The sequence below is a fragment of the Lactuca virosa genome, chromosome 5 (genome assembly GCF_052849685.1).
Source record: "Lactuca virosa cultivar CGN04683 chromosome 5, Lactuca_virosa_CGN04683_v6, whole genome shotgun sequence".
Taxonomy (NCBI): Eukaryota; Viridiplantae; Streptophyta; class Magnoliopsida; order Asterales; family Asteraceae; genus Lactuca; species Lactuca virosa.
Window position 1 is genome coordinate 314,306,000 of NC_136430.1, and position 15,724 is coordinate 314,321,723.

A 15,724-nucleotide genomic window follows, 5' to 3' on the forward strand; every position below is an offset into this window, starting at 1 on the left:
CTTACATATCCTCCTACTGATTTATGTCTTGAGATATTATTTTGATACTATGATATCTATGGATTTGTTTTGAAAACAATGTTTGATTATCTTATGGTTTTATAAAATGTCTTTTAAAAATGAATTTTTTTGTCACAATTTCCGGGATGTTACAGAATTACTTATCCTTATGTGTTAATTCATTAAGATATATACTTAACTCCATTTCAATCATTATATCACCAGTAAGTATGTTATAACTTAAATTATAAATCACTTATACATGAATTCATTTTTCATAACAAACTGGCTATACTCCACGAAGAAGTCATATATATGACTTAATTTATTAAGATATAAATCCATTTTCACTTATATCAAAATTCACCAAAAATAGGGTACTTGGTCTTCTTCACTAATTTCAATATATAGGTAGAATTTCACCATAACAAGCTTGGAAACATGCTACACAACACTCTATTCTTCCTTAATCATCATAATTTCTAACATTTGAGATCATATAGGAATTAGGGTTCATGACCCCTTTCCAGTTTCACCATCAAATAATGAGATTACTCAAGGAAAGAAAAAGCTTACTCATAATCCAAGATGCAGAAGTTTAGTTCTTGGTCTCCCTTTTGATTCCTCTTGATAATCTTCAAGTTTGAGCTTAAAATTGCTAAAAAAATCTCCCTCTCTGCCCTCTAGAACATATGTTTGAAGTATGGGGTAAAAAGATCGAATTTAGCTCTTAAAACCCATATTATTTTTTTATTTCTGTTGCGTGGACGCGTCGTGCACTTCACATGGACGTGCCGCGATTTCGCATCACTTTTGTCTTAACTTCGGACGGTCATAATTTCTTCATACAAAATCGGATTTTAATGATTTTTATACCAATGTGTTCGTATCGAGTTAACTACAACTTTCTTTTACATTAATTTTGCTAGAAAGCATTATATTGTTGCTTATAATCTCTTAAACGAAAGGATATACATTATTCATTCTTAAAACTACACACCAACACATATTTTACATTCACTATTTCGCATACTCTGACAAAACACATGTCTTAACCGTCTATTTAACTCATAAAGATATTACGTTTCCACTAATAACAATATGTTCGGATGCGAACTCAATCCCACATCGGTAAAAAGAGAAACTATATGCTAGCATATAAGGCAATGGATAATCCCTTCTATCACCGGTTGGTTTTAGAAAATGAAACCTCATTGCTTTTCTATGTTGAACATGGTTAGGCTAATAGCGATCCTAACATATAAGAAGCGTGTGATACAGTACCTTTGGCTTTAATAGTTGTACATCAACATATGGAGTTTGAATGTCGTTCAAATTTAAGCCACAAATTTTGCCTAACTTTGCCTGCAATGGGACGATGTTTGCAGCCAACATTATATGCCAAATAAGAGGCTCTTCCATACCGTATAGCCATAAAGTTTTTTTAGAAGATAAATGGGTTGATGCCACAAAAGCCATTATATATACAACCTTGTTCTGTTTTGGCCACAACTCTATTTTTTGTTCCTCATTTGCCATTATATTTTAGAAAACGTTTCATCTTCGGTCCCTCGGCCGGTCACCAACAGGTCATGATGACGTGTCGGTTTCATATTTTTCTCAGTTTGCATTTAGCCCCAACATTTATGTATGAGTTTGCATTTAGCCCTAAATTTTGTTTGTTCCCCATTTGCCATTATTTTTTAGAAAAATTTTCATTTTAGCCATTGGCCAGTTACGAATAGGTATTTTAAAATGTAATAAATTACAATAAAAAAAGAAAATGAAGGCAAGAGTCGAAACTGCAACTTCTCTTTGAGGGTGGGACGTGATAGCCAGTAAGTCAATGATTTTTTTTTGTATTATTAGTGTTTGTTGTATTATATATATATATATATATATATATATATATATATATATATATATATATATATATATATATGTGTGTGTGTGTGTGTATGTATGTATTTTAAAATGAAGGAAAAAGATCTAGTGTGAGTCTCGAGTCTGAGACATTGAATAAACGATGTGCCATGTTAATCATTGAGCCAGTAAAAATTGTCACTTTTTTGGTTTCTCAATAAATATGTCATTAGAAATATTTGGTTTCTCAACAAATATGTCATTAGAAATAACCAATTGTTCCTTAGATGAGTTAGGAATGAATTAACAATTTTGATTTGCTTAAAGATTAATATGTCATATTATCTATTAGATATCACGCACTCAAGACTTACACTAGATCTTTTTCCTGCATTTTAAAATACATGTGTACATTAAATACAACAAACACTAATAATAATAAACAAAAGTCATTGACTTAGCAGCTAACACGCTCCGCCTTTCAAGGAGAAGTGACAGTTTCGACTCTTGCCTTCGTCTTTTCCTTTTTTTCATTTTAAGTTATTACGTTTTAAAATATCTATTCGTGATTGACCAATAGCTAAAATGAAATTTTTTCTAAAAAATAATGGCAAATGGAGAACAAAAAAATGTTGATGCTAAATGCAACCTCACACGTAAATTGTGAGGCTAAATGCAAAATGAGAAAAATACCAAACCGACATGTTATCGTTACCAGTGAATTGGCCAGGGGCCCGAAAATAAAATGTTTTCTAAAATATAATGGTAAATGAGAAATAAAAAATAAAATTAGAAATTAAAATAGAACGAAATTATTTAAATAATGACTTTTACAGCATAAATCTAACATAAATGGATGAATTTTGAATCACCCAACATCTTGGAAAACCTAGTACCATAGAAGCTGTGAGTTTGGTTATGACCCTGGTCAGAGAGGCTGGGTTAATAATTATAAATTATTAATTAACATGACTGTTATCTACATTCTCTATCGTTTTCACTGTTAAGTCAACTATAGGTCTGAGCAGCCAAACAAGAAAAGTCCCAAATCGTATAAATGTCACCGGTGGCCACCACTCCACCCTTCATTCTCTCTGAGTTGTGTATACTTCGGCTTTATGAGCAAAACCTGATTTGTCGACTCATAAACAGGTTGTGGTTTTAGCTGCAAGCAACTCCAATCATGGCAGTAAGTTCATTTCTTCACCTAATTTATTCCATCTCTACTCTGTTGAAGAATATATGAACTCCTTTCACAACGATCACGCAGTGCTTTTACGGTGTTTGCTGTACTCTAGGTTTTATTTTCCCCAAACTCGACATGCTTCTTGTATTTAGCTCCGCTGATGATTTTTTCCCCCTTTTTTGCTTCGTATCTATGTTTTCAGTAATTGAATGATTGCACATTTTGTGATTAATGAGGATTCGCTACATTGAAGCTAGATCATGTTCATAGTCTTTCATTCTTTAATGTCTCTTAGGGTTTTGAATATACATTTACTTTGTGAGAAGAGATCTTCGAGCTGTTGATGGTTCAACGAGATCTGATATGATGATTCTCATGGTTTATTACCTCTAGATTTGTTCCAACTTTGGGATGAAGTTTCTAGGATTTAGAATTGATATAATAGTTTACTTGGATTTCGATGACAACCGATGGTGCTATGGGAGTGTTTGGTTATGCAATTTAGATAGATTATTATGATTTTAAGAGGTAATAATTAATTTTGATTTTTTAGGTAAAGGAAATACGATTATGATTTCTCATTATTTGGATCCAAATACAATAAAATTGTTCAATTCCATCAATTTCTGCCAACCAAATGCGATTCCTTCATATTCTAATTCCTTTCAAAAACATTCTACAAACCAAACGCAATTCCTTCAAACATGGATTTTAAGGAAGTCTCCCGAAAGCCAATTCCATTGGTTTGGCAACCAAACACGCTGTGGAATGGAATTCAAGATTCCAATTCCTGACCCTTCTAATGTAGTAAACCTTGTTTTCAGGCCCATGAAGAAGCTGAAGTCAAGAACAGCGACTCCACAAAGTCAACAACACCATCAAGACCAAAATCATTTGAATCCCCAGCACACCCTAAAAGGGTTGGGACCAGAAGTAACACAGCTTCACCAATGTGGGAAAGAAATGGTACTGGTGCTCCTCCTGGTGGGTCCCGCTTGAGACAAGTCACACTTGGTGATGATTCTGTAAGTCTTATAAACTAGCTTATATTTTGAGCTTATTGCAATGGGAAATCTCCATTAAAGTCTCATATTATTTTACCATAATTTACGAACAAGTCCAAACTAAAATTTGTTTACAAAAAAATATGAATTACCAGTAAAAGTGACGATTTGGCCAAATTTTTTTGACCTAGACACATTAATGTCCTATTATTTTACCATAATTTACGAATAACTTCCAAAATAAATTTTGTTTACGAAAAAACATGAATTACCGGTAAAAGTTATGATTTGACCATTTTCTCCCTATAACACACATTTTACCGGTTTCATTGTTAACATGGACGCCTAGTCATTAAAGAGTCAAATCGTCACTTTTACCGGTAATTCATGTTTTTTTGTAAACAAATTTTAGTTTGAAACTTATTCGTAAATTATGGTAAAATAATGGGACTTTGCTGGAGATGTTCTTATTGCAATATAGTGTTTGGTGAGACCATTGACAACAACTTATAAGTTAGCTTTCTAAAAAGCTATTTGAGATGGCTTAATAAACTCATGGGGCTTTTTCCAAATATACCTTTATGTGATCAGTTTCACAAGTTTTCCAAATATACATTTTTATAACATTTTATATTTGTCATCTAGCTTAGCAAGCTTGTTTTTACCAAACATTATTACTTTATCAGCTACCAGTTTTTTATCAAAAGCTAGTTTTCTGGAATTTGGAATATGATTATAGTGATAAAAAAATTTATGATGATTTGGCAGCCGGATGATGGCATGGCTGTGCCGGTATTTGGTGACTGGGATGACAGTGATCCGGCTTCAGCAGAAGGTTACTCTCACATATTTAACAAAGTACGAGAAGAGAAGCATGGTGGTGGTGGTGGTGGAAAGTCACCAAGGCTAAACACCGATGATTCTTCTTATTATGGCCAAAGACCCGAGGCTAAAAAGGTAAATGAATGCCCAATAGCTTTTGGAAAATAAATTATAGTTTTGATATATTTTTCCTTTTTAAATAAAATTAAAAAAAATAATAATAAACCCACCAATAGTTAGTTGCTTTTCTTCTTTTTGTGTTATGATGTTTTATGAATTAGTCACAGGTTTCCATGCGTGACAACTATCAACTCCTTAAGAGTTGAGACTTATTAAACGCTTTGACTTTCTTTCTCAGGGGTGTGGCTGCTTTCCGTGGGGCAAAAAGTAATTTGTTTCTGCTTTTTTTAGTCAAGTTGTGAGTTGTAGTATTGTGTGTTGGTAGACTGCATTATTTCTTGTTCGTAAATCCTCTAAGTTGTTTGCACATCATGTTTCATTTGTATGCTCCATTTCCATTTGTTGAATGAGAAAACAGAAACACAAAGCAACAAAGACTGGTCAATATATTATCTATATATGTACATCTTTTTCTTAATTTATATCCAACTAATGTATGTCCAAACACAATACAAGATTATCATATTCTGTCATGTCATGTCATGTCATCATGTGTTTGGCTTTGGAGAAACTAAAAATGAAACGTTAGCAAAATTCCCACAAGAACAAAAGCAATGTAACATGTAAAATCAACAAACCGATACCTTTATTAGATGCTGTTTTTATTCTTCTGTATATGTACAATACCATACCCAAACACCTCATCAAAACAACCATTCACACATACATGTAAGGGGAAAATTCATCCTTTAACATTTCTTCTTTCTTGGTCTCATATATCTGATAATCCACCATACCATTGAGTTGTTGATGATGATGATGATGATGGCTTGCATTTTGCCTTAACAGCTAAGGTTTTTACAGTCCTTGGGCATGGGTCTCCAAATACAGAATTAGACACTTCTATTTTGCAACTATTTCTTCCCTCACAAACCTGTCACAATTCATTATAACAACATATTAATCAAGAAACAGCAACAGTTGCACTTTCATTTTATATGACTAATTTTAACTAGGAACTATAATCGACCTATTTTTTTTTTTTCTATACTTACCTCGGACAAGATGGCTGAAGAATTTGTTGCATGGCAGTTGCCTGTGGAGAAAGCTTGGCAGCTACCTTGAGGGGTTCCATAGCTAGCAAACTCTATGGATTCAATTTTATAACCATCCTCACACTGCAATTGCACTACTGGTTTCATATTGCTGTAATTTGGTTGGGCCCACATGTCAACAGGTGGATAGTAATCCTCAGACATGTGACCACATACAGTTTTAACAGAAACTGTCTTCACAGAAATTTCAAACGGGTTCCCTCCTGTCTCCTCAAATAGAACAAGTAGATTGTCTGACGGCTGTAACCATGATCTTGGAACATGGTACCTGTTTCATTAAAATTGTCAAAACCACAACCCTACTTTTTCCATATTTCTACATGACATGACCGATGTCAATAGGAGAAAAAAGTGGGATAAAGACTCGTGTTTGTGAAAAAAGACATGAATGCCCTTCTGAAAGAAGAATACCAAATTTGAGTGGGGTTGCCACAATTTGTGTTGCATTTTTCAGATCCATAAGCTCCACGATAATCACAAGTTTCTTGACATCCGTCTTTAGGGGCAACAAGAGTCCAGTATCTTCCTATATGGTGTCCATTGACCCAAGCTTCACCTTTACCCATGCTGCTAAAATCAACAACCACTGGATCTTTCCCTCCAGGAGAATCAAAATTTGTCTGCCATTAATCAAAAAATGGAAGAGAAATGTATGAATATGAGTAAATGTCAATTTTACCCTTGTGTGTTTATAAGTGATGTTGAATAGCAAATGACTGTTTATTTACGAATTGTTATATTTGTCCCATGAAGTCAAAAAGAAACAGACACTTAACAGACTTAATGAGGATAGGACTTAATACGATAAGCTATTATATATATATATATATATATATATATATATATATATATATATGGATGTTTCTTTTTGACGTAATGCAGTAAATATTTTTTAAACATCACTTATCCAGAAAGCATCTTATCCAAACAACACTTAATGGGGAAAAATAAATAAATAAATTGGATTTTTACCTTGTACCATGAAAGGGACGATGGAACTTCTTCATCTGTTAAATTAGTCCAACCTGAACTTTTGTTATCTTCAGTAGCATATAATTTCAGGAATTCACCTTTAAGCCCAACCTATGGTCAATATGGTAGCAATTAGATTTGTGAAGCTGAAGCATAATCTTCCACCACTAAATGCACAAGTCTTAAATTTTGAATGACTGCTTTCCTTTACTATATTATAGTGTGCTACAAAGTAAACTAGATATAAAACACTCCACGTGAAAGTTGAAAATATTCATGATATATACTTTAGTACACAAAAAATTTCAATTATAGCATTGTACTTTGAAAACCATGCATATACAATGCAATTTTCACAGCTACAATAAGAAATGGATGAAAGTACAATGATATAACCGGGTAGATCATTCAAAGTATAGTTCCTTCATAAGAAATAACTTATAATACACACATATCAAAGTGCATTGCTACTTTGCTAATCATTTTGATCAGTTAAGGTATCTAATACCAAACAATAAAGAAAACTTGCTCAAAAGTTCTTTAAACTTTGAATATAGAATACCAAAACTTGCTCAAAAGTTGTTTTAACTTTGAATATGCAGTGGGAATGTTGAGAAACAGCATTACATTAGATGAGAAAAGTACCTACCTGATATGTCCATGGTGAATGTGTGATATTTACATCCCCATTCTTGAATCCAGTTAGAGTAATCTGACCCTGAAACCCTGCTCCATCTTTCTCAAGAAAGGCGCCATAGTTCTGAATCATTAAATTTGCATGAATCAAATCCATGGAATTACATATTAATATAAACTCCATTATATCCAAACTTCATCAAACATATTTTATGATTTTTTTTATTACCTGCAGGCCCACTGTCTCTGATAATAACACCAAGTCATTGTATCCTTGCTTAAACTGAAGTTTCTGAACAACTTTCACCCAATCACCCCTTGCACTACCTTTATTTTCAATAAACACATAACACATCAGGTCTATGTTTTTATAACTTGGCAATGATCTCTAGATAATCATATAATCATAAAGCATAAGTAGGTTACTCAAACAGTAGATACTGATTATATAATGATATAATAACAATTAGTTAGTTACCTATAAGTTTGCCATTAATGAAGATGCGAACCAAATCACGCATGCTATCAATGACAAGTGATGGATTACTTGCATTTTCCTCCCAGTGTAAAACATCCTCATCAGAAACATATATTCTGCATGTAATTGAAGCAAATAGGCATTCTGTTGTTAAAATATCAAAGTATATTGTTACTTCTTGTATCTAACCCTTTTCTTAAATGGTACATAGCAAGCTTACAAAAAGGAAACTCTAAAAAAGATGAGAGATTGAGAATCGGTTTATAGGGTTAAGAAATTAACCCTGATAATATTAAAAAGTACTTATTGTTGTGATGGTGTGTACCTTGTGATATACCATAAATAATCTGATCCATCTTTTGTCACATTTAAATGCTCCAAGACACCTTTAAAAGTGAAATTATCATCACCCCAAGCACCAATTGGCTCCTTAAATGTCATCCATGATTCTGAGACCAAAGGTACTTCCTTCTGAATCATTAAGTGATTGGGTGTAGAGCTTTTTGCAGATAATGTCGGCTCAAAATCCACCACTTTAATGGATGTTTGTGCCCCAACCTGCTCCAAATTTAAAAAAAAATATATCATGAAGGGGATAATAATCACATAATAACCGATACCATATAACTGTAAGATAATCAAGACACGTTTTCCAATAATATCAGAAAAAACGAATAAAAGGGTGCATGTATAATTACAAAAGTCAAACCTTTGCAGTGTTGAAGACAACATTCTTGCAGTCTGGTAGTACGCTCACAGACCAGGGTGGTAAAGTGTAATATTGACCAAGGAATTGAACAGTGATTGTTTTATGTTCATCAATATTTGCAAGAAATGCTGAGCAGATACTTTTATTACCTTGGTACACATGTGCCTGAACCAAAAAGTAAAAAATTGTCTCAATTTATAGTCACAAGTTTGATAAAAAAAATTAGTTTTATGGCGTATATTGGCATAAAACTATCTAGAATCTAGTCATTCCAATCACCAAAGCTCTACATGGGAAATTAGTTTTAATTTTAACTTCATGTTTTATTTATAGCAACTTAATTCAATTCAGATTTAACATTATTTATGTAAGATGCATTTCAATCAATATACAAGGCATCAATGGGTTCTTAATGGTGATGAGGTGTCTAATAACAGGCTAGTAGAACCAATAGATGCAGGATAATGTAAAAAGCTGAGGACTTTAACAAACCTCCTGCATAGATCCTAATTTTATATACTGAGCTGACTCAGCAGCCACTAGTGCAGGCTCACAAAGCTTTATAGCAGCATGCAGGTCCTTTAGATGCCCCCATTTAGGCTGACTTAGAAGACCTAAAAAAAATTTAAAAGCTCAGTTTCTTTGTCAGCTGAAAACGCCTTCATCAACACCCACAATGAGCTGTAAAAAGATATATATATTTTTATACATATTTTGATCTTACCATATTCATCAAGTGGAGCATCATAATCATAACTAGTGATTATATTTGGGCCTCCAGAAGTCCGTCCAAAATTCGTCCCTCCAAAAAACTGAGCCATAAGGAAGAGAAGATATCAGTGATCACAAAGTAACTACAAATGGTAAAACTGAAACTTATAAGGGATATGTATGGATTGTAATTATTATATTTTGTAGGATGAAAGTTAAGGGGTAGCTTACACTACCATATAATAATTCTGAAAGCTTCCACCTCGTTGATAAAATCGAGCAACTGCAAATGCAAGATCCTCCACAGGTCTATGAGGCAGTCTACCTCCCCAATTTGTATACCTTGAAAAAAGAAAATAAAAATTAAAAAGAAAATTTCCAGAGGTTTGAAAAAGTAAACAAGAATAATATGTTGGATTTGCTTTTGCATACCATCCATCCCAATTTTCTGTCCAGAAAATTGGTTTCTTGTTGGAGTTGGGCTTAAAACCATCACAATAGTATCCATTGCAGGCATCTATCTGTGGGAAGAAGGGGAGACATTTAAAAAAAGAAAAAAGATAAATAATTTAAATTAGAATAGAAAAAATAAAAAAGGGTTGGAAGGTACAATGTATTCTGGAGCATCAGTTTGCTTGCACATAACCCATGGGACACCAGCTCCAAGTCCAACAGCCATTTCTGCAGCCCATTTTACATAGTCCTTTCCTTTTTGGCCAAATGAACCTTCAATATTTCCATACTCATTTTCAATCTGATAGAAATCCAATCAAGAATATATCCAATAACATAATTAATTACCAAAAAAGAGAGCAAGAATTTAGTTGAAGTACTGATGAAGATAAAGTCAAAGAGAACCTGCAGCATAATGATTGGGCCACCTTGCCAAGAGAAGAGAGATTCCTCTCTCATCATATCTACTATTTTTTTAACAAAACGTTGCATCTCTTCCTGCAATATGATGGTGTATGACCATTATCTGTCATAACCTTGAACACAAAGGAATAACAATGACTCATGCAAGTGCATGTCATTATTTTAAAGAACATAAACAAACAGTAAGAGAGTTTAGATGTAGTTTCTTCTTGAGATGAATAAAGGAGAAGATGATTGTTCCTTGTTTATATCAGTAACTTAAACTGACTCATTTAACTAAGTGGTGATGATTGAGAATGCCATAAAACCCAATGCCATATAATAACCAAGGGGTTAGTATACCAACCTAAATTCAGGATTTATTTTAATAAATATTACTTTGAGTGATAAATAATACTGGGAAATTGTTTATAAGGTTTATGGATTATTGATGTGGAAATAAGAAGCAATATACATACAATGTACTGGTGTATATGGAAGTTGAAAGGCTAATTGTGTCACATTGCTAGTGTGGTGTGGCAAAAAGGTGAAAGGAGTTAAAGTTTATAAAAAATTCTGATGAAAAGGGGATTTAGAATGATTTATTCTTCTCTTTATTATATAAACCTGAAGAATACTTGTCTGAGCTCTCAAAGTGAAATTCGGGGTTGAGATTCAAGGCTTGATGTCTAAAGCAAAGTCATAGAGCTTGCAAAGGGTGAAACTTTCATGAAAGCCATTTCAGTTTCATCTGCTAACTCTGTTATTTGAGGTTATGTATTCGTTTTACCCATTTAATGTTAAAATCTTGCATTCATGTATTGCAGAAAGGTATTAAATGCATGGAGATGGTGTATTCTTAAAAAAGATTTAGCTCGTTTAATGCATAAAAGGGAGCATTTAAGAATGGTATTGAACCGATGCATTAATGGTAGAAATTCTTGACCAAGATTTCAATTTAGATTGTTTGGAAGAGTTAAAAGATGGGTAAACACTTGTTATATGTGATAGAATACATATACTATTATTTTGTCCAGTTGTACCTTGAATGGTGCATTGTCAGTTCGGAATACAATTCCAGGAATATCACGAAGCCACACAGGGAAGCCCCTGCAAAATCATCAGTTGATATAATTAGATGATATAAAAATCTCTTTTTGAGCTTACTAATGCTGATTGTCTGATTTGTACATTTGATCATGAAATAAACTGAAAGTAAACTAAATCTAACTAAATAGGGAAAGTAGAGACCCGAAGTTCCACTCTGCACAAACATATGGACCTATTCGGAGATGAAGATAGAGACCACTAGATCCCACCAACTTCACAAACTTCACCAGGTCATATCTTCCCTCAAAGTTATACTAAAGAGAGCAAAAGAAAGAAGTAAATAAGACACTTCATGAAGTCAATTAGCAAATATAGCTAAATGTAAACCAAGAAAGAAGTCTGCAAGTGTTAACAAGATATAGTGTAGTAACAAAGCACACCTGTCCTTTAACTGGCTCATGGCCACCCCAGAATACATAAGTTTGAACGGCATTAGCACCACCTTCTTTACTCTTGGCTATCAGATCAGGCCACATCTGAAATCAGGTAAAAGTAAAGAGACCGCATTATATATAGCCAAATAAATGGAAAGGCCATCTTGTGAAGGTAAGAGTTGGAGGGGAAATAATCACCATCGCCCATTATAAGCTATGTTGAACTTCATACATGTCAGGAAAAGAGGTAGATGAAAGATGAGAATGAAAATGAAACACAGAAACAGAAATCACATATTATTTGATGAAACACAGAAACAGAAAGCACAACCCAAAATTCAATTTTTGCCAAAATAACCTAATAAAACCCTTGAAAATCTCATATCTCCTGCTTTTGCGTCTGAATCATGTTAAATTGCTAACAAAATCACATGCTGTATATGTAGACTTATACACCACAGAGGATTGTTATCATAGAATTGACTGAAGTCACTGAACAAGGAGAAGTAAAATACCTCAGGTGTGGCTCGAGGATAGTGAATTCCTGCGGAAATAAGCATTCTCCGTTGTCCATCAATAATAAGTGCTCTGTGATCGTAGCTAACATTGAACGGCTTAAAATATTCGCCGGCGACCATGCCAAACGTTACAGTCAACGCCATAGCCAGCCATTGGAGCAAAATCAGAGTTGTGTTCTGCATGTTAGTAGCTCTACAGAGGAATTGACAGAGAATCTGCTACACTGTTAGATGATCACTTTTAGTTGTAGCTTATAAATTGTTGCACATATGCAATTGCTTGCCCATCAGTTCGAACGTCACTAACAAAGTGATCTGAACTTGCAAGGAAAGAGAAAAAATTGGCTGACGCTGCTCTTATCGGCAATCTTTAGAGAATTTCCAGTTACGCCCCCGATCGTTTATTATAATCACTAAATTAGCAACCCAACCCTCCAACTTTTCAATAAAAAACTAATTTCTCTCTCCCACATAAACAACCCAACTCAATCCAATTTTTTACACCTGTTAGTAATCCAACCCAAACTCATTTTTCCTTAAAAAATATAATTTATTTTACTAGAAACTATTAGAAATATTAAAATTAAATATTTTATTTTGAAACAAATAAATTATTTATTTTAAGCATGAAATTATAAAATAATAAAAAAAAACTAGATAAAAAATTATTTTACATTCATGAAACATACTTAATAAAATATATAAAGTAAGTTACAAATACGGAAGATGCAAACTACATAATTATTTGTTGAATTTTTTTCATATATGCTCAATCAAATCGTCTTTTAGAGCGTTATGAGCATATTTATTGCGAACTTGTGCACTGTTGGTCATATAACTTGATAGATTTGCAATTGGTTGAGTAGAGTATTCAAATGATTGTTAGTCTTTTGTTGTTATAAATTCGGATGGATCATAATAATGAAGGTATGTGTGTCGTTCATCCTCAACTATCATATTATGAATGATGATACTGTTGGAAAATGTGTCTAAGCTCATAACTATAATTGGTATGTAATTGACCCGATAATAGCATTGTCCATTTGGGTTGCATTCATCAAAGCAATATGTTAGGAGGGATATTTGAGTAAGAGGTTAATTATGATTTAATAATATATTATAAATATAATATATTAATTGATATTGATCAAGAATTAATTTAGTGATTAATTTAGTGATCAAAAGAGACTAATTAAATTGATACATATGAGTTGGGCTAATGATCCATGATTGATTTGTGATGGGCTTATGGGTTAATCAATGAAGTAGTTATCCAAATCAAATGGGTGGGTCATAAGCTTATGGGTATGGAGTAGGGTTACACATGACCCTTGATATTCTATATATATATATATATATATATATATATATATATATATATCTAAGTCCAAAATCGGGTACCACTTGTATTTTTGAAGAGTAAGAACCGATTTTAGAGTCTCCATAACCTCTACATATTCATCTAATTGTTCTTGGTGTTTTGTGATTCCATTTGAGGCATCACACTTGGGGGTGCTAAGCTTTCTTGAGGCCAAGTCATTCAAGCTACTACACAAGGTAATATTCTAACTAGCTTTTATGATTCAAACATCCCCTTGCATGCTAGTTTAGGCTTCATGCTTTGGAAAATGTTTATTGCATGTATAATTAGAGAAAACTTATATCCAAAGCATTAGGGTTGTATGTGCACCATAGGAATGTTAGAGTACATAAAACCCAACAGTGGTATCAGAGTCATGGGTGTTTTCTATTATATTGATGCAATTGTGTGATTTTCAAAAGCTGAAAAATGACAGTTCTGGATTCTGCCAGGGCCTACTCGACGAGTCCATGTATGAACTCGACGAGTAGGTGCCTTATGATGATGAACTCGTCGAGTTCATAAGTACACTCGACGAGTTGGACAGTCAATGGGCAGAATCTTTGAGTTTTTGGCCTGTTTTGGATTAGGAACATCACCACAAACTGTATTGGTTCATAAAATTCGATTTTAATGATATGATAATGTCTATCCCCATCCAATAACATGATGTTTATCAAATTCTTAGATAACTACTTGTTTTTGTGATATACTAGTTATTTGTAAAATTTGAAGTTATCATGCACTATGAATCAAATTAGGTCAAATTAGTAAATGATCATCATACCATAATTGGATTAGTTAATTTGATTTATGTGTGTTCTTGAAAAAGTTCCATAACTTGTCATCAAACTATGGAATATGAAAAGTCTTTATTTATGAAACCATTAACTAATGTAAGTTATAAAATTCTAAGAGTCTTGGAAGGTTTCATAACTTGTACACAAGTTTATAATTGGAAAGGTCTCATTCATGGAACATAAAAGTTCATAAGCTATGAATTTCAAGAGTTTTGACAAGTTACAAAACATGCCCTCAAGTTTTGGAACTTGAAAAGTTACATTAATGAAACTTTAATTCCAAACTCTAGAGTTTTAAAGATTTAAAATTCAACCCTTATATTATTATAATATTAAAGTTTAATACTTATATATATATATATATATATATATATATATATTATATATGTATAAGACAAGTCAGTTTTACCTTTAGTAGGCCTCATTCACGAAGTTGATCTATAAGGGGGGTATAAGGTTATTGCCTATAAAATGGTGGTTTAATGTGTAACATCCCAAGTTTTGTCATTTGTAGTCCCTGGGGATGGAAGGGTAAAGCCATGAAGAGCCTAAGGGCTAAGTTGTAATTTTGGGACCAGGAGGAGTACGCTGCGCATACATAAGGGTACGTTGAGCGTACTAGGGCGCGCCCTGGTACGCTGGGCATACTCATAACAGAAGGAAACCCTAATATCTCGGGTTGGGGGCTATATAAACATCCTTATGGCTCATTTTATCTCCTCCTTCTCGGCCTCCATCTTCCAGAAACGTCCCCAAACCCTAGTTCTTGTGTGTGAGAGTGAGTTGGTGGGTATTTTGAGCTCTTGAAGGTGAAGCCATTGCAACAAATAGTTGAAGAATGAGATTGGCTTGTAGATCTGAAGGTGTGTTGTGCCCTAGAAGCTCCAGAAGGTAAAAAGCTTCAAACTTTATGCTTGTAGGTCATAGATCTAGCCTTTCTAGCATTATGGAACCATTTCTTGTCCTAAAAAACCCAATATGGCGCATGATGCATTTTGGACGAGATAAGTTGTCCTTTCTAGACCTTGAAGAGGTCTTAAGTGATAAAAATGAGGTCCCAATAGCTTAAGATGTCCCATGCATGTAGTAGA

General features: G+C 33.4%; 2 protein-coding genes across 2 annotated transcripts; one reads left to right on the top strand and one right to left on the bottom strand.

Annotated features, from left to right (window-relative positions):
* Positions 1-2,897: 2,897 nt before the first annotated feature.
* LOC145115153 (RPM1-interacting protein 4-like) lies at positions 2,898-5,473 on the top strand. Its single transcript, XM_079051361.1, has 4 exons — positions 2,898-3,052; positions 3,874-4,074; positions 4,822-5,010; positions 5,234-5,473. The coding sequence occupies exons 1-4, from the start codon at positions 3,047-3,049 to the stop codon at positions 5,264-5,266; spliced, it is 429 nt and encodes a 142-aa protein (XP_078907487.1). The 5' UTR covers positions 2,898-3,046; the 3' UTR covers positions 5,267-5,473.
* A 146-nt stretch (positions 5,474-5,619) lies between these two features.
* On the bottom strand, positions 5,620-12,833 carry BGAL9 (beta galactosidase 9). Its single transcript, XM_079051360.1, has 19 exons — positions 12,471-12,833; positions 11,962-12,057; positions 11,723-11,835; positions 11,515-11,581; positions 10,475-10,567; positions 10,227-10,370; positions 10,049-10,137; positions 9,853-9,958; positions 9,630-9,717; positions 9,398-9,519; positions 8,906-9,070; positions 8,522-8,754; positions 8,197-8,312; positions 7,948-8,045; positions 7,732-7,842; positions 7,083-7,193; positions 6,522-6,730; positions 6,051-6,378; positions 5,620-5,929 (listed from the first exon to the last, which is right to left on the bottom strand). Exons 1-19 carry the CDS (start codon positions 12,654-12,656, stop codon positions 5,768-5,770), a joined length of 2,637 nt encoding a protein of 878 aa, XP_078907486.1. The 5' UTR covers positions 12,657-12,833; the 3' UTR covers positions 5,620-5,767.
* Between the last annotated feature and the right edge of the window lie 2,891 nt (positions 12,834-15,724).